The sequence below is a fragment of the Camelus ferus genome, chromosome 29 (assembly GCF_009834535.1).
Source record: "Camelus ferus isolate YT-003-E chromosome 29, BCGSAC_Cfer_1.0, whole genome shotgun sequence".
NCBI lineage: Eukaryota > Metazoa > Chordata > Mammalia > Artiodactyla > Camelidae > Camelus > Camelus ferus.
The window spans coordinates 28,356,970-28,383,929 of record NC_045724.1 but is presented as its reverse complement, the minus strand read 5'-3'; the positions used below and the strand labels follow the sequence as shown (position 1 = coordinate 28,383,929).

Below are 26,960 nucleotides of genomic sequence, written 5' to 3'. Positions count from 1 at the left end.
ATGTTCTGCTAGTTACAGTTATACTTCAAATATGTTCTTTTAGTGAACTGATTATTTTTAGTCAGCATTATTTTACTTTCAAGTAAGAAATATCTCCATGACTTTATAAACGAAGCCCAGCATAACTTTATACTATCATGAGCCTTTAAAATTTCACCAAGATAAACATTGTTTTCTTGAATTTGCAGTTTAAACCAAGTATCTTATTAAAAGTGGACTACTTTGCTGTTTCTAGCTTTATAGAGACTTAAACAGCCTGGCACTTTTTTTTTCATAGTTCATGTTCTTGCACAAATGTTAAACAGTAATCGTGTTCAGAGATGACTTATTGCCATAATACTGTTTCAGCTTATCGTGGCCTTTAAATTCCCAACCGTATATTAAATATTATCTTTTAGTTATTGGAATAATGATGAAATAAAGATTATGAAACATTATGCCTTTTAAATTCTTAATAATAATATAAAGTGCTTGCTGTACCACCTTTATTGACCCTCATGTTATGGAAAAATACACAGGGCAGATTTCTTCTTTAGAGAAAATTCATTTTGCTCTTCTTTATTCCTGTAGTTGTTGAAGTTAACTGTATATACAAATATGTGTGTGTGTTTATATATATAATTTCCTCTATTGTTTTGGCTGGACAGAGCCTGGTATAGTGTGTTTAGGACCCTGTGTGGATAGTGGGGATTCCTGAGCTTATTCCCTGAAATCATGTGTGACCCTCAGCAACTACATATAAATCATTTTATCTGCCTGTTTCAGTTTACCTAGTTACCCCTCTTTCACCTCAAAGGATTCTTGGGAGGATTATTTTTATAAGGTTTGATTATTTTGAAGAAGCCTCTTCGTGTGTGTATAATGTATCATCAGATGTCACCTGCCAGAAGTTTGATTAGGGCCTCTGCAGCTAACTTTGGATCTGGAAGGAGTCCTTGGACCTCTGAAATACTTGCTGTTAGATTTGCTTTACAGTGAAGGTTTTTGCCTTCACTCAATTGTGAACAAGTAGCCAGCCATAAATGTTTAAAGAGCAGAATCTGTATTTTAGTCATCTTCAGAGTCCTGATGTCTAACATGGAGCCTTGCTGTTTCCTGGTTTCAGACCCAGAGCAGACAAGGAGCCTGTGACTTCGGTTGTCAATCAGAAAGGTGGCTAGGAGCAGACATGGGCACTGTAGGACTGAGGCTGGCCAGCAGCCTCGTGAGTGGAGGGAAAGGAAGCCCATCTGTCATATGTGGAACTGCAAAATAATGGTTATCCACGAGAGTAACTGTGAGCTGTCAAGAAAACATTGAACCATGCATGGCATGTGATATTTAAGAAGATAGAAGAAATTATGAAAGACTGTAGCCTCCTCCTAGAGGTCACGGTGCAGAAGGATGTGTTAAAGGCTCCTGAGAAATCTCAGCATTTAATTTTATTCTACCGTGTTTATTCAAACTGACTTGACTGTGGAGCTCCCTTTTCTCTTAATGTCTTAATTTCTCTTAGTGCCTCCTTGAACCCATGTTTGGAGGGTGCACCCTAGGCCCTGTGAGGCTGTGTACTTGCTTTTCACTGTTTTTGCTTTTGTTTGTCCCTGTGTTCCTTAGGGCACTTCCCTGGCTTGTTTCCTTCAAAGCCTCTATCTTCTCCAGGCTCTTCTCTCTGTCTCTTCCATCCCCGCCCTCTGCCCCCACCCAGTCTTCCATTATGTAGAATTTTAGTTTAGTTTAGTTTAGTTTTTTAATTGAAATATAGTTGCTGTACAATATTATGTAAGTTACAGGTGTACAATATAGTGATAAGCAGTTTCTAAAGTTTACACTCTATTTATAGTTATTGTAAAATATTATCTGTACTTCCTGTGTTGTACAGTACATCCTGGTAGCTTATTTTATATCTCATAGTCTGTGTAGGATTTTAATCCTTTGCCTTGAATAAAAGGAAAGCCTGGCTCATAACCAGCAGCAGTCTGTGTCTTGCCTCTAGTTTCATTTGCATAAATGAACAGATTAATTTTCTGAGTATGCTGTCATTTTTGCTTCACTTAATTTTGAGGTCCCCGTTTTGAGTGTAGGTTTGAGTTGGATGCCTCTCAGCCTCCAGCAGACCAGGGATACGTGTGCCGCCCCTGCCTGGGTCTGCCAGGAGGTGGTGCTGCTGAAAGATGGGGCTGGGTCTGTCTCTGAACATGTTTGAAGCAGACAGGTTGTGTCACTGACTCCATCCAGCAGGCTCCTTCTCTCTGGCCCTCTGTCTTACAATGAGACTGCGTACTGTTTCTCTTTTCCTCCTTGGGCTCCTCGGAGCAGGTGCTTTACATGTTAAGATGAGGTAGAATGGTGCTTTTGTGAACCCATGTTGGTGGAACGAGAGTTCTGTCCTTCTCATCAGGCTGGAATTTGAGGTTGGAAACATACTTGGTTTGGGAAAGGCAAGCCAGGTGATTTACAGAGGTGTAACCATGGGCGTAGCTAGTTAAACCTGTTTACCTCAGAAAAGATGTTTTTTTTTTTCTTAAATGTGTGAGAAAATCTACAGCTTTTGTTTTCCCTCTCACTAGCTGGCTCTGATTGTTGTGGATAAAGTTTCAGTCACAAAAAGCATACCAAGTAAACAGTGAAAGTATATCTCCTGTTAGTAGTTTAAAACTCTGTTGTCTAGAATTGCTCTTATCTATAGACAACTATGGTCTAGTTGCTTTTATTGATATTTAATCCCAATAGAAAATAAAATTCTGTTAGGAGCTGAGAGTCTGATACACTCCTTCCATTCTTGGTGACTTTGCTGCCCTTTTTCACACAACCAGTGTAGTTCTTGATACGTGGCCAGAGAACAGCCCATGTTAATTAAGGAGTGAGTGAGTGAGGGTGCGTGTTATGATTCCACCAGACTTTAAAGACCACATGGATAAGGATTTTGGTGTCCCTGCCCACCGCAATTGCATAGAGCATTGTACCCAGAATGATTTCTGATACAGAGCAGACATTCAGTTAATTTGTTAAATGAATGAATTCCATTTTAGAATTGAGAGTGGAAATGAAGGCATTTGCTAACTAATTTGTTGGCTTATCAGCCACCAGTACTCTTTCATTCCCCTTAATTTTTAAGAGCTGTCTTGGTTTTGGTGATTTTACTTGTCACAGCCACCATTGCATATCTTCTGTAGCATTTTTGCTGTTGCTCCCACCTTTCAACTTCCTTAAGAAGATTATTAGATTTAAAAGTTTCTAAGCAGGCAGGATTTTTACAATTCTCTTGTTATTTCCTTAAAATTCCCCTGACCTCATTTGTAGTGAGACTTGAAGAAAGGAAAGCTGAACCAGGTAAACATGGTGAACTTAGCGTAGCCTAGCTCTTGCTGATCTCATAAGATCCTCCCAGGGCAGGTCTGGGCCCAGCCAGTAATTGGGTGGGAAGCCTCGGAGAACAGAAACCTGCGCTGCAGGATGTGGCCCTGCCGGTTAGGATGCAGCCAGCACCTGCCCCCACGGCAGGCGGGCGGGCAAGGACCCAGCCTGGGGGACGCCTTCTCGCCTGAGCTGAGACCAAGAGCTTTGAGTCTTCTGTTTTGGCATGAAATAGAATAAAGTGAGCTGTTTTTTGTCCTGTAATTGGTTATCTCAAGTAATGATTTTGATTTAGTTACTATCTTTCTTTCCTTAGTTTTATGAGCTTAGTATTTAGCTACAGAGGTGTCGTTTAAAGATAGAGAGGTTATCATTTATTACCAATATTCCACTGTTGCTTGGTGTGACCATTCTATAAATTTTAGAGGTAAAAGCTTTAATTTCTGAACGTTAGAGAGTGGTGGTTCATCTGGCTGATTGGTTTCATTTGTGTTACCGCAGAGGCTTTGCTCCATCTTGACATTAGACTTCAAGATCTTAACTTTGTTAGTGGGCGCAGTTTTTATAGAGGAGGACCCTCCCATATGTGGACTTTCATACATGGATTTAGATGAAGATTTGAGTCAGCTAATTGCATTATGCTAATTGATTTTTTAAATTAAAAATTTATGATAAAGTATTATGCTAATTGATTTTTTAAATTAAAAATTTGATAGTTGTTTATAATTTACTTTTAAAAAAGTGATATTTTTGAATATCTACCTATTTAGAAAATTGTAGGGTTTTCTTATTCCTGATTTTCTTGATGAGCTTACGAACGTGTGTGCTTCCCATTTTACCTCTGCACACGCCAGCGCCTAGATGTCTGCATTGCCGAATAACTGGCAGATTTTAAGGTAGAGACAGTGGGATCTTTTTTAAAACATCATCTTGGCTGCACAGTATTATAGAATATCAAAGTAAAGAATCCCTGAAAGTAATGAAAGTCATGGAGTCATTGTGATTTCTATCATACAGTCTGTGGGAGGTTGTCTATGTTGAGGCTGAAAAAAGGAGCCCAGAAATCAGAGTGCTGTGGCTGTCTTGTCCTCACCCGTGTCCTCCATGAGGGCATCTTACAGGTCAGTGTCTTGGGTCACTTCTACTCCAATGGCCTCTTTGCCAGTCAGCTGAATTTCCAGCCTCCAGCCAGGTGGCTCTGTGTTTCTGTGCTAGTCCTGTGTTCATTTAGAACTGCCTGTGTTCCAAAGAATGTCTTCTTTCCCCTTTCTTTGCTCTTGTATGTGTCCTCTGTTTCAGTTGGTCGCACTACTACCCTGACTGTCACAGAGTTTGGCCTCTCTTCGTGCATTACTTGAGCCAGCTGACTTTCTCTCTAAAGGGTTTGCTTTAGTGCTGTTTACTCACTGAACAGTTTTAGAACAGTAATTATTAAAGTGGTAGGCTGGGAATGAATGAACACTTGCCAGTGTGCTGAATGGCTCTCACTGCATTAAAACATCATAGTAACTTAATTTTTTAGAGCATCTCATCGGTAGGTTTGGGAATGGAAACAAGTCTGAAGGCATGGACTTTACCACTGACCCAGAGCCATCACTGGTACCAGGAAGCCACACTGGAAGGATGAGTGAATTAGCCCAAATTCATCATTATTCCAAGAAATAAGTTTATAACATATTCCCCACTCTGCTGATAGGTTATGCGATTTACTTTTATGTAAGAGAACATGTGTGCTCTCTCTCAACACGCGCACCCAATCTGTAGGGCTATCATGTTGCTGTTAACTGTCTCTTACCTTGCAGTGTGAACTCTAAACTTGGATTTGTCTAGACTTCTCTGTGTATCTTTTTTTTTTTTTTAGATTTTTTAAACTTTTTTTATTGAGTAATAGTCATTTTACAATGTTGTCAAATTCTAGTGTAGAGCACAATTTTTCAGTTGTATATGAACATATATATATATATATTCATTGTCACATTTTTTTTCACTATGAGCTACCACAAGATCTTGTTTATATTTTCCTTTGCCATACAGTATAATCTTGTTTATCTGTTCTGCATTTTAAAATCCCAGTCTGTCCCTTCCCACCCCCCACCCCCTTGGCAACCACAAGTTTGTATTCTGTGTCTATTTCTGTTTTGTATTTGTTTTGTTTTGTTTTTTTAGATTCCTCATATGAGCGACCTCATATGGTATTTTTCTTTCTCTTTCTGGCTTACTTCACTTAGAATGGCATTCTCCAGGGACATCCATGTTGCTCCAAATGGCGTTATGTTATCGGTTTTTATGGCTGAATAGTATTCCATCGTATAAATATACCACCTCTTCTTTATCCAGTCCTCTGTTGATGGACATTTAGGCTGCTTCCATGTCTTGGCTATTGTAAATAGTGCTGCTATGAACATTGGGGTGCAGGTGTCATTTTGAAGTAGGGTTCCTTCTGGATATATGCCCAGGAGCGAGATTCCTGGGTCATATGGTATGTCTATTCCTAGTCTTTTGAGGAATCTCCATACTGTTTTCCACAATGGCTTTCCTTGCTTCCCTCTCCCACTCTTAATGATTTAAATGTCTTCTTTTACAATTTTGTGTTTATTCTTTTTGTAATTCATGGCAGTTATCTCCTTTCCAGTTATGAGTTTCTCATTTTTGCAGCATCCTGCTTCTTTTCTATTTAGAGTAGACCTGTCAATATTTCTTTTAGCATGGGTTTAGTGTTGCTAAACTCTTTTGAGTTTTTGCTTGTCTGTGAAGCTCTTTATCTCTCCTTCTGTTCTAAAGGATAGCCTTGCTGGATACAGTATCCTAGGCTGCATCTTTTTTTCATGCAGGACTTTGAATATATCTTGCCACTCCCTTCTGGCCTGTAGTGTTTGTGTAGAGAAATCAGCTGAGAGCCTTATGGGGGTTCCCTTGTAACTCACTCTTTGTTTTTCTCTTGCTGCCTTTAGGATCATTTCTTTATCCTCGACTCTAGCCATCTTGATTATGATATGTCTTGGTGTGAGTCTGTTTGGGTTCTTCCTATTTGGGACCCACTGAGCTTCCTGTACTTGGATATCTGATTCCCTGTTTAAGTTTGGGAAGTTTTCAGTCATGATTTCTTCACATACCTTTTCAATCCCCTTTGTTCTTTTTGCCCTTTCTGGAACCCCTATTATGTGTAGACTGGCACGCTTTATATTATCCCATAGGTCCCTTATATTGTTTTCCTTGTTTTTTATTTGTTTTTCTTTCAGCTGTTCTGATTGGGTGCTTTCTATTGCCCTGTCTTCTAGGTCGCTTATCTGTTCTTCTGCATTATCTAGTCTGCTTTGTACAGCCTTTAGATCAGCTCTCATTTCAGCAAATGAGTTTGCCAATTCTACTTGGTTCTTCTTTATAGCTTCTACTTCATTTTTGACATATTTTATATCTCTAAACACTATTTCTTTTAGTTCCTTCAGTACTTTGATCACTCCTTTTTTGAAATCTTGACCTAGTAGGCCATCAATGTTTATTTCATTTATCATTCTTTCAGGGAATTTCTCTTGATCTTTTAATTGGGAGTGGTTCCTCTGCTTCTTCATCTTGCTCATATGTCTCTGGTACTGTGGCTTACGGAGTATCAGCTATCTATTGTGGTCCTTAAATGAGTTTATTTATTTATCTATCTAAAGCCTATGCAGGAATAAAACTTAAAAAAAAGAGAATTTTAAAAGAAGGGAGAAAAGAAAGGTTTGAAAACAGTGTATAATCAATAATAGAAGAGCAAGTTGAAGCAGAATAGCAATTGAGTTGAGACGTCTTTTTAAAACCTTAAAAAAAGGAGAAAAGATTAAAGAACAATATTTGAAACCTGTGTATAATCCATAACAGGAGATCAAAACCAAGAGAAATAAAAATGAAATGAAGTAAACTTTTAAAAATATAATAATAAATATATTTTAAAAGAAAAATTTTTAAGGGATTAAAACTGGAGACATATACAATTGTTTAAAAAGTAAAATTTTAAAAGGTAATAGAAAATAGAACAGATTTTTTAAAAAGATAAAACGAGAGAATTTGAAAAGAAAGGTTTCAAAACAGTGTATACTCAATAATAGAAGAGCAAGTTGAAGCAGAATAGCAAGAATTGAGATGTCTTTTAAAAACCTCTAAAAAAGGAGAAAAAAATCAAAAAAACTACTTAAAACCTGTGTGTAATCAATAACGAGATCAAAACCAAGAGAAATAAAAATGAAATGAGGTAGGTTTTTAAAAATAATAATAAAAAGATTTTTTAAAAACTTAGAAGGGATTAAAACTGTAGACATATACAATTGTTTAAAAAGTAAAGATGAAAAAGGTAATAGAAAATAGATTTTAAAAAAATGGGGGGGGGGGGATGTATTCTCCCAGAAACTGTGCACTCTTAATGATTTTATCAAGAAGTCTTTCTGTCTTTGCCCTGTTTCGTGAACTCAGCTTGCTGTTTCTAGAGGCCCTCAGTTGGCACCCTCATCAGTGCTGCTCCCAGTGCCTGTTGGCTAGCAGATCGTGCCCACTCCCAACACTGGGTCAGGTGCTGTGCTCTTACACGGTGGAAAGGCAGGTCACTCCCCCTCTCGATGCCGCAGTCAGATGCTGCGCTTGGGAGAGGTAGATGGGTGGATCGTGCCCCCTCCCAACACCACGGTCAGGTGCTGAGCTCCTGCCAGGAAGGTGGGTGGCTGCCCACCCTCTCCCGGAGCAGGTCACTCTGCTGCTCTGTGCAGCTGCCTGCTCCACCTCTGTCTGCACTCCATAGGCAGGCTTGGGGAAGACGGTGTAACAGCCCTGCCCCTGCCCCTGCCCCTGCCCCATGCCAAAACCCAGCTCCTTGTTTGTCTTGACAGCACGAGTTCTCTGAGGTACCAGGTCAGAAAGATTCTATCTGTCTTAGGCCGTAAACAAGTCTCAGTCCTGCCTAGGATGTTGCAGAGCCCCCAGTTGTGTATTCAGGTCTTGGTCTCGGCCCCGTCCCCACCTAATCGCTGCGCACAGGAGGATATGGCAGCTGTGGCTGCGCCCTGCCTCTCTTCTTGTGAGAAGTACCAGTAATGGTGCCATGGGTCTGAGGAGACAAAGACTATGGCGCCCCTCCCCCCAGGACACACCGCGGTGTTGCTTTGCTTTTTTTTTTTTTTTTTTTTTTGCTGTAATTTATGGGGGCCCAGGTTATTCTGCTTTGTATCCCCTCCCAGCCATGGCGCGAAGCACCCTGCAGTCCTCCGGGGCTGCCTCAGTGCAGCTGCCCCAGTCCTCCACCCAGCTTGGGCAGCCTGTCCCATCCCCCCGCTGCCAGCTCGCATCTCGGGCTGGGTGTCACAGGGACCCTTTGTGCCCGTTTAACTTAGTTCTGTCGGACAAGGGGTGCTCCGTACAGATCTGAGCCTCAGAGGCTCTCCCTCCATCCCACTGACCTCTCCATTGGAGGGGGGTAGATTCAGCAAACAAGCGCTATTCCTCCTTTGCCGCTCCCTCCCCGTGGGACTGGTCCCACACTGTTCTGCCTTTTCTTCTTTCTTTTTTCCTTTTCTCCTACCAGATACGTAGCGTCTTTGTCTTTTGAAGAGGGCGATGTTATCTTGGAGTTCAGCAGGTGCTCTGGTTGGCTGGGTGGGTCCGTGGATGTGAGTTTTGGTGTATTTGTGGGAGAGGGTGAGCTACAAGCGTCCTACCCTGCCATCTTGGCCCATCCCAGCTCCAGAGCCATTTTAGGTTTACAATAAAATTGAAAAGGAAGTATAGAAATTTACCATATACCCTTGTCCCCGACACAGGCATGATCTTCTCCATTATCCATATAGTTTGCCAGTAGTCCATTTGTTATTAAGACTGAACTTTACATGACACATCATAATCACCCAAAGTCCGTAATTTACCTTAGGGATCATTCCTGATGTTGTACATTCAGTGGGCTTGGACAGATGTATAATGACATATATCCATTATTATAGTATCGTACAGTGTATTTCCACTGTCCTGAAAGTCCTCTGTGCTCTACCTGTTCATCTCCCCCACTCTTCCTCCAACCTGGCACCAATCTTTATATTGTCTTTATAGTTTTTCCTTTTTCAGAATGTCATAGAGTGGGAATCGTATAGGTGTGTAGCCTTTTCAGATTGGCTTCTTTCACTTAGTCATATGCACTTAAGTTTCCTCCCTGTTTCCACATGGCTTGATAGCTTGCTTCTTTTTAGTGCTGAGTAATATTCCATTGTCTGGATATATCATGGTTTATCTATTCACCTACTCAGGGACATCTTGGTTGCTTCCACGTTTTGGCAATTATGAATAAAGCTGTGATAAACATACATATAGAGGTGTTTATGTGAACATACATTTTCTGCTTCTTTGGGTAAAGATCAAGGAGTGTGATTGTATAGTAGGAGTATGCTTAATTTTGGAAGAAACCACCAAACTGTCTTCCAAAGTGGCTGGGCCATTTTGCACCGTTTATTCTTCAAGGTGCACATTATTTCCAAGGTCCCATGAAGTTCTCGTGACCGTGCAATGTCTTTTTTCTCAAATCCAACCCACTTTTGTGTCTCTTCTCACCTGAATACAGCTTAAATATTGATAATATTCCCAAGGTTCCAACCTGGACCTCCTCTTCCTCCTTTTACATGATATCCGTGGACAGTCTTTTCTAGCGCTCATACCTTCAGGCATTGTTTCTGCTCTTGGGATTCCTGAAGTTATGTCTCCCTCTCACGTCCCTTTCTTAGAGCTCAGACCCATAAAGCCGCTGCCTCTTGGTCAGTTTTCCCTCAGCTATTTCATAAGCATTGCATTAATGACATATCAAAATAGATTTACTATTAGCAACTACCCCTCTCCAGATACCTTCCCTGAATCCCCTTTCCTGGTAAATGTACTTTAGTTGTCCAAACCAGATGCTTGAGGTCTCCTTTGACTCTGTCTTCACTGTCATTCCTAACATCTGGGAGTCCTTAAGTGTTGTTAAGTCTCCTTCCTTATTTTCTTTCAAGGCCATCTCTCTTTCCTCCCACCACTACTGACTGCCACTTACATCCTCTCTATGTCTTGCTTTGATCATGGAGGAGCTTTCCAGCTAGCAGGCTGCTTTCCCTACCTGCCCATAGTAGAGCCTGTTCTTCAGAATGTTGTTCGGAGGATCATTCTATACTGTTATCTGCCTTGTTAGCCTCTGTCCAAACTGCCCGTGGCTCCCGCAAGGCCTCAGAATAAAGCTGCATGCCCTGCTGTAGTCTGCAGCAGCCCTCTCTCTGCTGCTGCTTATAGGTTTTCCTGCATGCACTGTATTCTCTCGTATTTGTGGTCCTCCTGTTCCTTTCCTGGATGTACTTCCTTCGCTTTCTGCCTAATAACGTACACTTAGTGTTCAGCTTTAGGTGGCAGATCGTGATTCAGGTGGCAGCTCTTTCCCTCTTCCCTGTGCCCACCTGGCCTTGTTTTCCTCTTACTTGTTCCCATGGTGCCTGAATGACGCTTCGATAGCAGTACTTCTGCCACGTTGTTTATGACTCTTTGCTTCTGACCTCCTCATCCCTACCAAGTGCTGTGTCCCTTCAACTTCTGCATGTGAGTCCCCAGCACAAGCCACATGTGGCTGGTTATTTGTTCACATTTTTCTAGGATTGTGGTTCTCAACTGGGAGTGATTTCATCCCCCAGGGGATATTTGGCGATGCCTAGAGACATTTTTGACAGTCATTACTGGTGGGGCAGTGCTACTGTCATCTAGTGGGTGGTGGCCAGGAATGCTGCTGAACCCCCTACGATGCACCAGGCAGGCTTCCACCTTACCCAGCCTGAAATGACAACAGTGCTGAGGCCGAGAAACCCTGCTGTAGCAGGAAGGGCAAAACTTGAGAGTACTAAAAGAAGACATTCGTAACAAAAAGATGGAATTAAATTTGGAGTTCCCAGATAGTATATATAAGTTTTCAGTGTCAAGGAACTAAATTTTCAGTGTAAACTGCTCAGGTTCTTTTTGTGGACTGTTAACATTTATTCAGAAGCTGTGTTGGGGGGTGGGAATCATGTGACCCCTGTGCTTATTAATGGATTAGCAGCATTTAGTATTTAAACTTTAGTAATGCAGTAATTTAGGCATGTAACTGAAATTGTGAAAAGGATAGTGGAACTAAGATCTTCATTTGAATATTTTTTTCATTTACTTTTTCATATTTTAAATGTGCCTGGTAACAGGTCACTACCCAAGCTGGTTTTTCGAAGAGACATGGGGGTGGGTGATATTTTTTTTTAAGCTCTTGAAAAGGTTTTAACTATAAAATCCTCGAAAAAGGCCAAGTGTGATAAACCTTTTGTGCATAGACTAGGAAATGATGAAAACTGTAGTGCTAACACACACACACGCACGCAGCCACAAGTGATAACCCTCATATGCTTGTATCCTCTTCACTGTCTCTAGTTCAGTGCCTGTGACAGTGCCAGGGCCACAGTTCATGCTGGCAGGAGAGAGGGCTCTTCCTGAGGGACCCCAGAGCTACACTATGAGTTGACCAGGTACAGAAGAACCATTCAACTAGATGTACAATTTACATTTCGTAAATGTAAAATTTAGTGTAGGTATTAAATTGGAAGGGGCTACCGATATACTGGAAAGTTAGAATGTTGAAGGATAAATTGTCGTCATTAGAACAAGATGGGACTGACCTGCACAACCAAGTAACAGGAAAATAAAATACCTGTCATACTTTAAAGTTTTAGCGTGTGTCAGGGCAAAGACAGAAAACATCACAAAAGAAAGCTTTAATTCTTCTCTCCAGGGTTGGCTGTTGTTGTGAATTCCTGTTTTGTAATCTAGTTTTCAAAACAATTTTTATTTATTTGGTGGTTCAGAAATTTTAGTAGAAGAAAGAAGAAACATTTTGGGAAATGTTAGGAAAAAGACTCAGTGACTCATTCTTAAATAGTTCCTGTTGATATCAGCAATTTCAAACTAGCCTCTGGAAAATGGCATATTGGAATTATGCAGAAAAAGTTAATTTTTCATCTGTATCCTTGGAGATGTCTTTGGTAAATTAAGCAGTTTACACTTAAGAGGCAATTTTCTTTTATTTTGTTTTTAACGAATAGTGAATATTATTTACTCCACATTAAAATTCAAAATCAAAACAATGCTTTTTTTTCCAATAGGTATTAGATTACATTGACTAGCAGCCATTCAGGTTGGTGTTATTAGTTCAGTGTTTGAGACTGATAACGTGTGGCACATTTCTTTTAGTTTATTGAAGGAAGATTGAAATATTTGTGCTGAATTTAGTGGATTCTGTGAGATAGTCTCTGGCTTATAATTGGTTTAATCTCTTGTCTTTGGGTATATGACTTATTTTGGATTTTGTGACTTTGTGTCAAAATAGAAGTTTAAGCTACAGATAGTATATTTACAAAGTTATTTCAATATAATTATAAGGGAATAGAATAATAGGCATATATAAATAGGATTTGAATAAAGAGTTCTCCAAATTTAATTGCATTTCTCTTAATTTTTTTCAGACAAGTCCTACAGAAATTTTGGAGTATTCGTCAGATAGTGAAAGAGCTGATGACTCAGAGAATGTCTTGTTCACTGATGCAGAGCCCTCTCACAGATGCCCCATGGGCCGTGGGCCAGGTGGGAGACAGGCTGCGGAGAAACTGGTAAACCTGGGGCTGAGGCCTGCGGAGACCATTGTGCATGCACCCCCAAGACAGACAAAGCTTCCCAAGACTCCAGAGAAGTCAGCAAAGACAAAGAAGCTTTTAAGGTTAAATTACACCTTTTAAAATTTTTTTTTTAAGTTTTTCTCTTTCTTAAAAAACCCAAATACCTAAAGTGTTAATTTAGAAATACTTACTTGTTTACTTGTGAAGGAAGATTGACAGAGTAGAATTGTAATCCCATCCTAATTTCTGGAGATGATTTGTGGTATTTTTCATCCAAATTGAGCATTCACTCTTTTTAGTCATAACCAGCTTATGTGACTGTTTTCCTTAATAGAGATTGGTTATTTGGGTTTATCAGATTTTATTGAACACCAGTGTTCCAGGTGCTGTCTTAGACAATTAAAACAAGTAAATGACTCTTCCTGTTTTCAAGTAACTTAACAGTCCATAGAAATATGGACTGCTGAGATTACATTTGTGATTGTGATTGGCCAGGGAAACACTTGCAAAGACTTTTGAGAGCAAGGATTCATAGGAAAGAAGTTAGTGTGTATGTGAAGAACCCTAGGGGCCAGGCCATGGAGGACCCAGCAGGACAAGTGAAGGAGCCTGGAGTGTGCTGGGGTGGGGTTGGGGGGTGTTGCATGTCCAAACGCTGTGTCGTACACTGTTTGTCTGTGTCTTAAATTAGAATGAATCAGGGAAAACACAACTTCAATGAAAGTGAGAAGGAGAAGTTGTGGGAAACAGTGCCACAAAAGCAAACTCAGTGGAGAGTTTAAAGGAAAAAGGAATACAGTAGAAAAGAGTAAACATGGCAATGAAGAACACGGTTTTGGATCTGTTTAGGGTATGTCTACCTCAAGAGAGGGCAAATACAATGCACACCAAGGAGACCCCAGTGCCAGTGTCAGACAATGTCAGTGGATTATTAAGGGAGGAAGCGAGGGGCTCAAGAAGTGGAGATGGGGCTGTGACCCTTCTGCTGGAAGCTGGGATTCAAGATAGGAAAGGGGTGGGGAGCTTAGCTTGTTCGGGTTTGAATGGGATCCAGTATCTAAAGAAATTCCCAGAGAAAAGGTGAGATATTTGAAGAATGATAGGGAAGACCCAGTGGAGATGGCGAGATTAGGGGTCATTTCTGTCAGTGTCCAGGAAGGGAAGTGGGAGAGGGAGGCCTGTCTTGAATAAAGGGGTGGAGGGAAGAGTATGAGGTGTGACTGAGTCGAGTGGGATGGATGTAGTCTGGTGAGTCAGCTGATGCCTGTCCACTGTTTCCTTTTGTTTTGTTTTTTAAATATAAAATAAGACAGAGGCCTTATGCTCAGAGTGAAGAAATTATACCTCAAATGAGAATATTGGTGGTTTGTAGTAGTCTCTGGAGAAAACAGAAAAGGAAGCTAAGTAAAGGGATTAGAATGTCTTTGCTGTTTGAAGTCGATCCTACACAATTATAGAAAGTCCCAACCCAGTTAAGGGCCTACTGTGTGCCAAGCACTATTTCGTGTCCTGGAGGCACAGCAGTGAACAAAGGCAATGATGTTTCAATTTTAAGCAACAGGTCAGGGAAGCCTCTGAGAACATGACTTATTGAGCAGCTGGCAGAACAGAGCTGGCATTTCCTGAGATGAGATAGGAGAATGGTGAGGGCATCATATGGTTTGGTTTTGTTTTCCTTGGTAAAAAAATGATAAGGCTTTTTTGGGAATAATGAGGTTATTCATCTTTTACTTTCTCTGTTGTTAATTGTACAAGTTCTTTTCAGAGTTTATATACCACGGTTTGAGTTTTTCTTATTATTTTGATTCTATACTTTCAAACACAAATGGAGTTTTTCCACCAACCTTGCTCTTTGACATCAAATTCTTTTATACATGTGTACATATATTTGGGGGGAATGTATAAAAGTTTATATTTTGTGTGGTCAGTTCTGTCAGTTGGTCATGTGTCATGCCACCTCCCAGTGACTTTAAGCATAGGAAGTTGTTCTGCATCCTTAATAGTAATAATCTCCTTTTATACGTATTGTGGAAATATGTATTATTTTCTTTCAGTTTTAAGATTTAATGACATACAGTACTGTGTAAGTTTAAGGTGTACAAGCATAGTGATTTGATTTACGTACATTGTGAAATGATTACCATGGTAAGTTTAGCAAACATCATCACCTCATATACATCCAAAGAAAGTTGAGAAATGGTTTCTACATTGTGATAAGAACTTTTGGGATCTACTCTCTTAGAAAATTTTACATACATCATAAAGCAGTGTTACCCATACTCCTCATGTTGTGCATTACATCTCTAGTACTTATTTATCTTATACCTAGAAGTTTATACCTTTTAACCATCTTCATCCGGTTACCCCTTCTCCTACCTCAAAGAATCATATAAAGAAGAACAAACTAAACCCAAAGTTAGTATCAGAAAGGAAATAATAAAAATCAGAGGGGAAATATATAATATGGACTGTAAAGATAATAGAAGAGACTAATGGAAATGATTAATGATTAATGGTTTTTTTGAAAAGCTAAACTCAGGCAAACTTTTACCTAAACAAAAAAAGAGAGAAGACTCAAATAAAATTAGAAATGAAAAAGAAGTCATTAAAACTGGTACCACATAAATACAAAGAATCATGATAGACCACCGTGATAATTATACACCAACAAATTGGACAACCTAGAAGAAATGAATGAATCCTAGAAACATACAACCTACCAGAACTGAATCAAGATGAAATAAAAACTCTGAACAGACCAACTACTAGTAAGGAGATTGAATCAGTAATCAAAACTCTCACAACAAAGTAAAGTCTAGGAACAGATGGCTTCACTGATTATTTCTGTCTCATGTTCAAAGAAGACTTAGTGCCAATCTTCGTCACTTTCAAAAAAAAAAAAAAAAAAAGAGGAGGAAACACTTCCAAGCTCATTTTACCTGGCCAACATTACCCTGATACCAAAACCAGATAAGGTCGTTTCAAGAAAAGAAAATTACAGGCCAGTATCCCTGAGGAACATGGACACAGAAGTCCTCAATAAAGCATTAGCACACCAAATTCAACAATGTATTAAAAGGATTATACACTGTGATCACTTGGGATTGTTTCTAGGGATGCGAGGATTGTTCTTCCTCCAAAAATCACTCACCATGATACACTGTATTAACAAAATGGAGGAAAAAATCGTACGATCATTTCAGTAGATGCAGAAAATTCTTTAACAAATACCAACATCTGTTCATGAAAAACAGTTTCAACAAACTAGATATAAAGGGAATGTACCTTAACATAATAAAGGCCATAAAATGACAAGCCCACAGCTGGCATCATACTCACAGTGAAAAGCTCATAGCATTTCCTCCTAGATCAGGAACAACAAGGATGCCCACTCTTGTCACTTTCATTCAACATCGTACTGAAAGTCCCCACCAGAGTAATTAGGTAGGAAGAAGAAATAAAAGGCATCCCAATTCAGAAGAACTAAAACTTGTCTTTTTTATAGATGACATGATCTTATACAGAAAACTCTAAAGACTCTTGAATGGACATTTTCCTGAAGGAGACATCCAAATAACCGACAGGTATATCAGAAGGTGTTCCATATCAGTAATCTGGGAAATGCAAGTCAAAACTCAGTGAGATACCACCTCACGTCTGTCAGAATGGCTGTCATCAAAAAGACAGGAGATGATAAGTACTGACTAGGATGTATAGAAAAGGGAGCCCTTCTGCACTGTTGGCGGGAACATGAATTGACGTAGCCGCTATTTAAAACTGTGTGGAGGTTCTAAGAAAATTAAAAATATATCTACTGTATTATCCACCAATGCCACTTCTGGGAATATATTCATGTGAAAGGGGTGCAGACTTTTAGTCATAAGGTGGATAAGCTCTGAAGGATCTAATGTAAACATGGTGACTATTACTGAAAATGCTATATTGTACAATTGAAATTTTTTAAGTGAGTAGAACTTAAATGTTTTCACCAAAAAGAATAAAAGGTAAATCTGTGAGGTGATGATCTGTCAATTAAGTAAATTGAGAGGGGTGTGTTCCTTGCAGATGTATAATATGTATCAAGTCACCACACTGTATGCTGTAATTACTTAACAAATTCATTTGTCAAAGAAAGCAAAAAAGAAAAGAGTTAATTTGCATGTGTTACAGCAGGGCCTTCTTGAACCCCCCCCCCCTTTTTTTTTTCAATGTACAAAAGGTTTTTACTAGAATTATGATTGTTGGCTAGAGGTCATGATATTTCCGTTCCTAAGTTCTGGTGAATCATCTCAGAATTCCCTGTAGGAATTCTTAGAGCAGAGGTATCCTGACCAAAACCAAGGTGGAAATGCAGATTCTTAGGGTTTCCGATGTTCCCGCATGTGGAAAACTGTTCTACACTCATTTTTGTTCTTGCCTTTTACCTTTCATCCTGTCATTCCTCCAGTTTACTTGTAGGGTTCTGGGCTTGGCGCTAACCGTATATTGCTTTTAGATTGTAGTTAGTGTTTTTTCTTCTCTCTAAAGTCATAAGATTGAAAACCAACATTTGGCAAATAATACCTAGATCATTGTGACCTTTTTCAGTAGTGCGTATTCTTGAAGGAGCAGTAGGTGTATCATTGACACAGCCAGACAGCCTGGTGGCAGATGTTTACCTCGTGCGATAAAACGCCTCAGTGTATCTTCTATAAAATGACAGTAGTACCTGCTTTCCTCATGTTGTTCAGAGAGGGTGTATAGATGAGTTAGTTCATGTAAACAAAATGATATGAAGAAGGGCTTCCATAGGTATAAAGTACAGGTAGACATGTGTGTAAAGTAGAGGTTCTTTGGCATATTTGTCATTGTGAGAATTAAAAATTTGCTGTTATATATACTGCTTACATACACACACACACATATTCAGAAATAATTAGCACCTGTAGGAAAACAATCACCTATAGGAAAACAGAGTAGCGGTAGTGATAATATTTATAACATGTATTAAAATATGATCTTTTGATTGTTGTAGAAAAAGTATAGGGTGCAAGTAAAAATCATAACAGAATCGGTAACACCACTGACTAGCACTTCTTGAAGGTTTACTAAATGCCAGACACTGTTCTGAGTCCTTTCTGTTTTCAATAACTGTTTCCTCATCTGGCTAGTTATACAATATTAGAGAATTTTCTTAACCTCTCTCTAAGCTCAGATTTTATCATGTGTGAGATGGGTATTGATTTCTGTTCTTTCTACCTCAAAGGGATATTATTAGAATAAAATGAGATAATGTAGTAAAATGATCAGTGAACGTAATTTTATGAGATAATATGTTGGTAAGTTATGTAGCATGTAGTCATAATGGGTAATTAACAACTGATCTTGATTTCTCTTGCGATCACAGATGTGTTAGGAGCTGCTGACTTTCCTGAATGCAGGTGGTTTACTGAATCAAAAAAATGTGTGTGTTTCTTTGCATTTATAATATTGCTGTCTGTCCATCTGTCTGTTTGCTGGTAGGTAAGGACTCTTATGAAGTGCCTGTGTGCCCGTGGTCATGAATCATCTTCCTGCCACACATGGACATTTTCTTCTTTGTATGCTGTCTTCTTGATATATGTTTAGGGTTAACACTCAGCTATCTCTGTGGGCCAAGTAATGAGTCTGTACCCAAGTCCTCTTTAGTTGGGTGTTCTACCTATCAACAGTGTGCAGGTTTTATTCTTGCCTACATCTCTGAAACCACTTTACATTTATTTGTTTGACTTGTCTGCTGATCAGTTTGTAAGGCCCACCGTGGCTTAGCTTAGTCCCTTCTTAGGATCCTTGGCCTGGTGCTTGGCTGGGTAGAACAGGAAACATGTAATCAGCACATGTTTATGGAGTAAGTAAACTAGAACGACTAGTCAGGAAGTCAAACTGATCTCAGGAAGCCCAAATTGCTAAGAATCAGAAAACTGATCTTCCAAGAAATCTTAAGAAAGATTACTAACCTAGAAGGATTTGGCCTCTAGGAAGAGAATGTCATGCCAAACAAGTTGAAGTTTGCCTTTTTTTTTTTTTTTTTGTCTCTGCTTGGAGGGTATAAAATACAAATGTTCCAACTATTCTGAAGATTTTTTTTAACTAAATTTAACACATTATGATTCGTTGAACAGAGGTGGGCTGGCGGAAAGACTAAATGGACTGCAGAATCGAGAGAGATCTGCTATTTCTTTGTGGAGACATCAGTGTGTTTCTTACCAAAGGACATCTTCAGGTAAGGCTTGCACTGACATCTATAAGTAGAGAATATGCCAGTTAAAAATATTTTTACGTAAAAATATATGCAGTGGATTATTACTGTTTTCATGCCTTTTTTCTTCCAGGTGCTCAGAGATCTGACTTGGAGGGTCTGTTATTTTCTTGCTGTGTCTATTCCAGTAGCTTTCAGACTTTTGTGATTGTGACCCATCGTAAGCAGTACACCTTATGTCATCTTCTAATACACACATGACATTCTCTCTCTCACACACACGCACACACACCCGCAACAAACATTTAATAAACAGCACTAACCCCATTATATGTGATATACTCTGCATGCTCTTCTTTTTACCAAAATCCTAGTCTCACTAAATTGATGCAAGACCCTTCTAATGAGTTGCAACACGCAGTTTGAAAGTCGCTACCACAATTTCTCATGACAGTGAATTAACTAAACTGTCAATCATAGAGCTGAGAGAGTATCTTCTGGAAGTTGGACTAGAAAAATACTAAGTCAGACAAGTGTGAGTGAGTGTGTGGAAGGAAGGGAAAAGATGATCTTCAGTTTGGCTCGTAAGCACCAGATAGTTTGTTTGGAATGTTCTCTATGATTTCCCTTCTTAAATTTGGAGATACGGGATATTTAATTATACCATGAATACAAGACAAAAGCAAAATAAAACAAAAAGCCAGAGCCAAAAATTAATCCATTAATTTGATAATATGAATGTGATCATCTCCAACAGATTTTTCTTTTAGAAGTCTGAGTATTTTAGGAGTTTGGATTTTGATTTTTGTTTCTTTCTCTTAGGTGAAGTTCTTATTTTTCAGATCTATGAATCCTCCCCTTGATGTCTTGTAATAATTCATATCTTTTTTCCTGTACTTTTGATAAAACTTATAAACATATTAGGAAGAGCATTTCACTATTTGGTGTTTTGTTTCCTTTGTGGCCTAGCCGAAGAATTTTTTCCTTTCAATATAAAAATTTTTTTTCTCATTGCTATATGTTTATAGCAACTGAATAAATAGAAGAAAAACTTGAAAATGTTAAATAAAGGTAACTCCCTCTCTCCTCAGTCTCAAGAAGTAAAATTTAGTAAACAGCTGAAATTCAGTGATGGATTTATTAAAATATCTCTATTATTGGTCTGAACTCTCTGCTCCTCTCAATTACCCTGTCAAAAATGAGTGTAATTGTAGAACCTCGCCTTATGAGAGGCACTAACAATGAACCGGACACCGCACGGGAAGGACATGCGGCCCTGGGACAGCCTCGGCCTCGATAGACGGGGAAACAAAGGAGCATTGCCGTTCTGGGCTCAGTTTCACTGCTGCCAGGTCTGGAAGCTCAGAAGCCGCTGAGAGAGCAGCTTAGGGTGTGGACATACCTTTGGGTTTGCAAGGTACCACAGTCAGAATCCCATCTCATTTTATTCACACTCAAGAGCGTTCCTCAGTTTTGGTTAATTTTGACTGACCAGGTGGCTGTATTGGGCTTGGCTTTCCCTTCTTCTAATTGGGTTACTGAGAAATCTAGGAGTTAGCAGTAACTTATGAACCACATCTTGGTTTTTGTTGCAGACATTAAGTATAGCATATCTCACTGAGTCTATATTTATCTCTCTCAGGTATGAGGAATTATTGTTTACAGAATTAATCTGTAGATTATAATTGTTTGGCCTGAGTCCTTTCTACACAAGTTTCATCCATTAGAGGAGTGTTGTTTAATTATTCCACAGTTGAGAGGGACATGGAGCCTGCTTACTAATTTGAAATATTTGAGTGGATGTCTCCAACAAATCTTTCTGCCTTTTTTTTTTTTTTTAACTTTTTGAGATAATTGTAGATTTACATGATGCTCGTGCCAGTGTGAGAAATAATGCAGGGCCCTTACCTCATTCCCCGCCAGGAGGACATCTTCCCTAACCTTGCTGCGCGGGCACAGCCAGGAATTGATCCAGATACAGTTCATAAGCCTTACTCAGGTTTCACCAGTTTACATGCATCTATGTGTGAGCTGTGATTTTGTCACCTGTATAGATCTATGTGCCCATCAGCACAGTCTGGACACACAACACATGTCACCAGGATCCCTCGTACTGCCTTTTATAGCTGCACCCACCTCTTTCCGCCCCCCTTACCTTGCAACCACCAATCTGTTCAGAAATGGTACATAAATGAAATAATGTGGAAGGCAACCTTTGGGGGCCATCTCTTTTCACTCAGCACTGTTCCCTTGAGATTGATTCAGGTTTGTGTGCAGTCCCTTCCTCTTACTGGTGAGCGCACTCTGTGATGTGGGTGTGGCACATTTTGCTGCACTGTGCACCCGGCGAGGGGCATTTGGGTCATTCCAAGGTTTGGGCTATTACAAATGAAAGTGATGGGAACAAGATTTTGAGTGAACAAAGGAGTTTAATTTTCTACCATAAACCATCAAGGGTGCATTTGCCAAGTGTTATAGTAAGTGCATGTCTAGTTTTGTAAGACATTGCATATTAGTATCAAATATTTCAGTGAGTATCTCTAACACATCTTTCTGGCTTTAAGGAAAAAGTTTTTTTTAACGCCTTTAGTTTCTGGATTTCAATTTTCTTTTCTTCCCTCATGGATAGCTTGCTTTTCTGGGCTATTTTCCAACTTTCACACTATTTAATAATCCATTTTGTTTCCTTGTTAGTGCCTTCTATCTAGTACATTTCAGTATCAAAGACTGTACAAGTATCTCATGGTTCTTATAACTTGAATAAATTTTAATGTGTGCCTATTTTCTTGGGGTTTTTTGTTTGTCTGTGTTAGTTTTTTGTGACACACTCAGGAGGGACTGAGCTTCGCTGTCTGAGGAGCAGAAAGAAGTACGTGGGTTGCGCATGGCGGCCAGTGTGGTTGGCATGTGAACACACACAGAGATGCAGGGAGGCAGGCCAGAGGGCTCCAGACCTTGAGGCCATGAATGGACTTTATTCCATGTGATCCCTTGAAAACATGCATTTTAATATGTGGCTGTGGGGTAGAGAATGATGATTATAGAAACAAGAGAAAAATAATTCTTAGATTTCTTCTCAGGAACCATCTCATTTTTCTTCTTCCTTTTTGAGGAGAAGCATTTTCCCAGCACTCCTCTGCCACTTACCTGGGTGTCAGTGGCCGGCTTTCATTGAGTGATATTCAGAGTATATCTCCTGTTTGCCATCTCACTTAATCCTCAGGGCAGCCCTTCCAGTTAGGGTGTGTGATCCTGTTTTAGAGACAGAGGGAGTGTGGTCAGACGGGGCCCTGTTTCCCAGCTAGAGGGGCAGGGCCTGGTTCCATCAGACAGCCCACCATGCTCTTCTGGGGCCGTAGTCGCAGACGCGGAAGACGGAGGCTGCGTCAAACGCTGATCCTGGGGTCATGAGCACAGCAGTTCCGTCGCCTGGGCTTGCTTAGTCACAGCATGTTTGATGTCTGTGTTTTTAAGAATAAAAATAGGTACAGAAAGCCTTGGATGAAAAAAACCAGTGTATTCCTTATATTGTTCAGGAAGAGCGTAAAGAAGAAGGAAAAAAAAAGACGACAAAGTGAAACCAAAAATAAATAAATAATAGACTTAAGGTAAATTATTTTTCATAAGATTTTTGTTCCTAAAAGTTCCCTGTAAACTTCAGAAAGAGGATTGTTGTGGGGGATAAAAAAGAAAGAAGCAGAATCAGTGAAGTGCAGTAACATTTACTGTCATCCAGAGCAGAATTCTCTCTGCATTTTCCTTTTCCTCAGCTCACTGCTATGGAACATGTTGAAGTGGTCACTAAGTGCATGTGAGTGCTCGCCTTAGAGTACCCTGTGACATGCTGCGAAGGTCTGCGCTGTTCGTTTCTGTGCACTTGTATGCATGTATGTGTCTCAAAAGTGATAAATGTGTCACTCTGAATTTAGATTAGTGTTATCAGAGCCAAGGATGAACCTAGTTATTTACATTGGTACTAGCATTTAATAGCTTTTGTGGTAGGATTTTAATTTTTTTTTTAATACCTTTTTGCCACTGAGTCATGGTCAGCTAAAACTTTGCAAAGTGTGGACCACAATATACTGCAGCTTCTGTCAGTGCCTTTCACCAGCACTAGTCACCAGCACCCTGCCACAGCCAAGTACGTCACTAGCCAGCCCGGTGTCCCATCTCGGTGGTAGACAGCTCCGCAGGCTTACCTGGGTGAAGTACTAAGTCTCCTTAAAATAAATTCACACAGAGGTGCCCACCTGTCAGATCTGTCATACACCTTAACCTTGTACTATTAGTGTATCTGTTTAAAGTAAACACGTTCAGATTTCAGGAATTCTGGTTTTCTCTTTTTTTGTTTTATAATTTTAATTTCCTAGTCTTTTTGCATTGAGGATAATTACTTCCTTATTTTTCCAACTGTGATTTTTTCAAAATTACATTCACTGCCTTACTGTTTTCCAGTGCCACATTTTATTACACACACCACCCCCTAAGCTTTTGTTGTTCTTTTGTGGAATTTTGGATTTTTATTTGTTGTTTTCTCCTCTAGAGAACTAAATCTCTAAATTTGGGGGGGGAGGGATCTGCTGTTCATTATTTCTCCTTGGATTTCTGGATGCCAGACTTGAAAATTTTTCAGAGACAATGCAGATAAGTAAGACCCTGAAGTTCAGACTGATGTTGGTAGTACAAGGGCTGCTCCCATGGAGTGCTCCTCCCGCCGGCATGCGTGAGACAGCCGAGGCACCCGAGCCTCACGGTGGCCTGCACAACCACAGGGTGGCTTCCAAGTCCTAGAGTGTTGAGACGTTTTATTTTCCGGTCCCTGGAGTCAGAGATTACTTGTTAAACGAAGGGGCAGGAGACAGGGACTCTACCTTTTAAATCTTTAAGTTTTTCACTTCCTATTCTTGTTAAACAAAGACTTTTTTTCCTGGATGTTTAAAGTCACTTCAATTAACTAATTAAAAAAAACCTGATTCTCCTTGAAATTGTATTGTAGAAGGTAAGCAAACAAAGCTCAGTGTCTTTTTCTGTAAGATTGTCATGAACATCACTTGTGCGTTTTTTGTGTGCGCATCTTTCTGTGTTGACTTTCGTTGTGTGAAACAGATGTTCTTTTCCCACACTGCTGCTTTACTAGTGCTTGGACTGTGGTGGTGGAGATTCGATGGTGGCAAGAGAAGGGTACAGACAAAGCGCGGGAAAGGTCATTCTTCATTTACTCATTCCACTGGTGTTTATTGAGAGCCTCCTGTGTCCCAGTCACTGTGCACCATGTCACTGCACTCGTGGAACTTTCATTTTATTAGGTGACATAGGTGATAAGCCAAGGAAAATTACAGGTACAGGTTGGCACAGAGAAGGATCTGTGAGGATTGGGGTGGGTGCTGCACTGGACAGGCCTGGAGGAGAGCTTCACGTTACACTTTGCCTGTAGCCTCTGTCTAGTCTCCAGGCCAGAATATCAAAGGAATGTGGCTACAGAGTTTTGGGGCAGGAGAAGTTTTGTTACTTACTAAGTTTTGCAAGAAAAATTATAATTTAGCTGAGATTTTGAATAGCTCATATTTTTCCTGTTTTTTTTTCAGTTTTATTGCAATATAATTGACATCATCACTGTATAAGTGCAAGGCGTAAAGCATAATGATTTGGTATACATATATGGATTACCACAATAAGTTTAATATCCATCATCTCGTAGAGATACAAAAAGAAGAGAAAGAAAAAATTGATTTTTTTCCTTATGCTGAGAACTCTTAGGATCCTCTCTTAACAACTTTCCCATAGATAATATAGCAGTGTTAAGTGTAGTCACCATGCTGGACATCACATTCCTAGTACTGATTTATCTTAGAACTGAAAGTTTGTACCTTTTGATTACCTTCCTCCAATTACCCCTTCCCCCAACCCCTCTGGTAACCACAAATCCGATTTCTTTTTCTATGAGTTTGGTTTGTTGTTTTGTTTTTTAGATTAAAGTGAGATCTCATATAAGTAAGATCACACAGTACTTGTCTGTCTCTGTCCAACGTATTTCACTTAGCATAATGCTTTCAGGGTCCATCCATGTTGTTGGAAATGGCAGAATTTCCTTCTCTTCAATGCGTTAACAATATTCCCGTGTGTGTGTGTGTGTGTGTGTGTGTGTGTGTGTGTGTGTGTGTGTGTGTTATTATACCTTCTTTATCCATTCATCCATTAATTGACACTTAGGTTGTTTCCGTATCTAAGCATGCTGCTGCAGTCAACATGATGGTGCAGATGTCTCTGCGACATAATGTTTTCACTTCTTTCAGATACATTCTCAGAACTGGAAATGCTGGATTACGTGGTAGTTCTGTTTTTAATTTTTGAGAATACTCCATACTGCTTGCTTTCCACGATGGTTGCACCAGTTTACATTCCCACCAACGGTGCCCAAGGGTTCCTTTTTCTCCACATGCTAACCAGCATTATCTGTCTTCTTGATGATAGCCATTCTGACAGGTGTGAGGTGATATCCCCTTGTGGTTTTTATTTGCATTTCTCTAATGATTAATGATATCAAACAACTTTCCATGTGCTTGTTGACCTCAATAGCCCATATTTTAAACATTTTTCCATGTGTATAAAATCATTATAATTGAAAGGTTTCTTTGGGGTTATACTGAAGCACAATAAGAATCATTTTATTTAGTATACATTATATTCAAGCAGTGAAATATAAAAATACAATTTAAAGCTTTGGAAAAGCTAGGATGCAGCGGATTTTTATTTAAAGTGCCTTTACCATGTGAATATTTGCTTTTCTTAAATTGCTGTTTTGTGTCAAAATATAACAAAGAAAAAAGTATAGAAAGCATGCAGCTTATTTAACAGGTGCTTATAAAGCAAGTACCCCTATAATCATCACTACTCAAAGAATAGAAATAGGTGATTTTCAGTTAATTTCAGTATTTTTTACTCATTAGAGAAATACAGTATATTGGTGCTTCATTTCTTTTTGGTTTTTCACATGTCACCTTAGTATTTTAACTTGTGTGTATTTGTTTGTTTTACTTTAGCTCTTATTTCATTCATTTTTTCAGTCTTCTATTAAGCAGCAAATATAGGTCCATCAGTGAGAGAACTGTCTGTCTCTATCATAACATAATTGTTTTTTTCCTGTTTCCTTATTTAAAATTAATATTAAAGCTTTATTCCTTAGAAGGAAACAAAACAGTAGTTTACACTTGAAGGTGTTTTAATAATGTCTGTAAAATTTTACCTACTGATGCACATTTTGGAAAATCAGAAGAAAAACAAAGCCAAAGGAAATAAAGGGTTACTCTGTAGGACTCTAAAGGAGAAAGACCACGATGAGTTACTCCTGAAGAATGTTGTATTTATACAGTATCAAGAAAAATTGAAAGATATGTTCCTTATTCTGATGGTTATAGTTAAATAAAATACTCAGGATCATGCCCCTGGGCAAGTCAAATGCTCTTAGATTTTCTTCACTTTATATAACACTTTATAAGTGTTAGTTAATACTATAAAATAAATTGCAGAAAATTGTTAGCAAAGGCTGTCACTGGAAAGGGTGTTCGGACAGGGTTATTTTTTTAATATTCCTTTTTGTAAAAGGAGAAATTTGTTAAAATCAAGTTGAGTATTGTCTTCACAATTAGAGAAGAAGAGAGGAAAATATGACATGGTAGAGTTTCACCCTGACTTCTACTCAAGGTACTAAAACGTGTACCTTTGTGTCAAGAAGTGAAAACTTCAGTAAC

At 39.3% G+C, this 26,960-nt stretch overlaps 1 protein-coding gene across 8 annotated transcripts in view; it reads left to right on the top strand.

The window, feature by feature from the left end:
- The window catches only part of SPIDR (scaffold protein involved in DNA repair), a 259,052-nt gene that overhangs the window by 65,233 nt on the left and 166,859 nt on the right, over positions 1–26,960 (top strand). For 6 of the 8 annotated variants that reach the window (XM_032470033.1, XM_032470028.1, XM_032470034.1 and 3 more), the window contains exons 6-7: positions 12,846–13,096; positions 19,136–19,236. In XM_032470033.1, the coding sequence (XP_032325924.1) occupies positions 12,846–13,096; positions 19,136–19,236 (352 nt within the window). Of the gene's footprint in view, positions 1–3,459; positions 3,578–4,353; positions 4,458–12,845; positions 13,097–19,135; positions 19,237–26,960 lie in introns of those variants that run through there. The other 2 variants (XM_032470035.1, XM_032470029.1) reach the window with 2 other exon arrangements.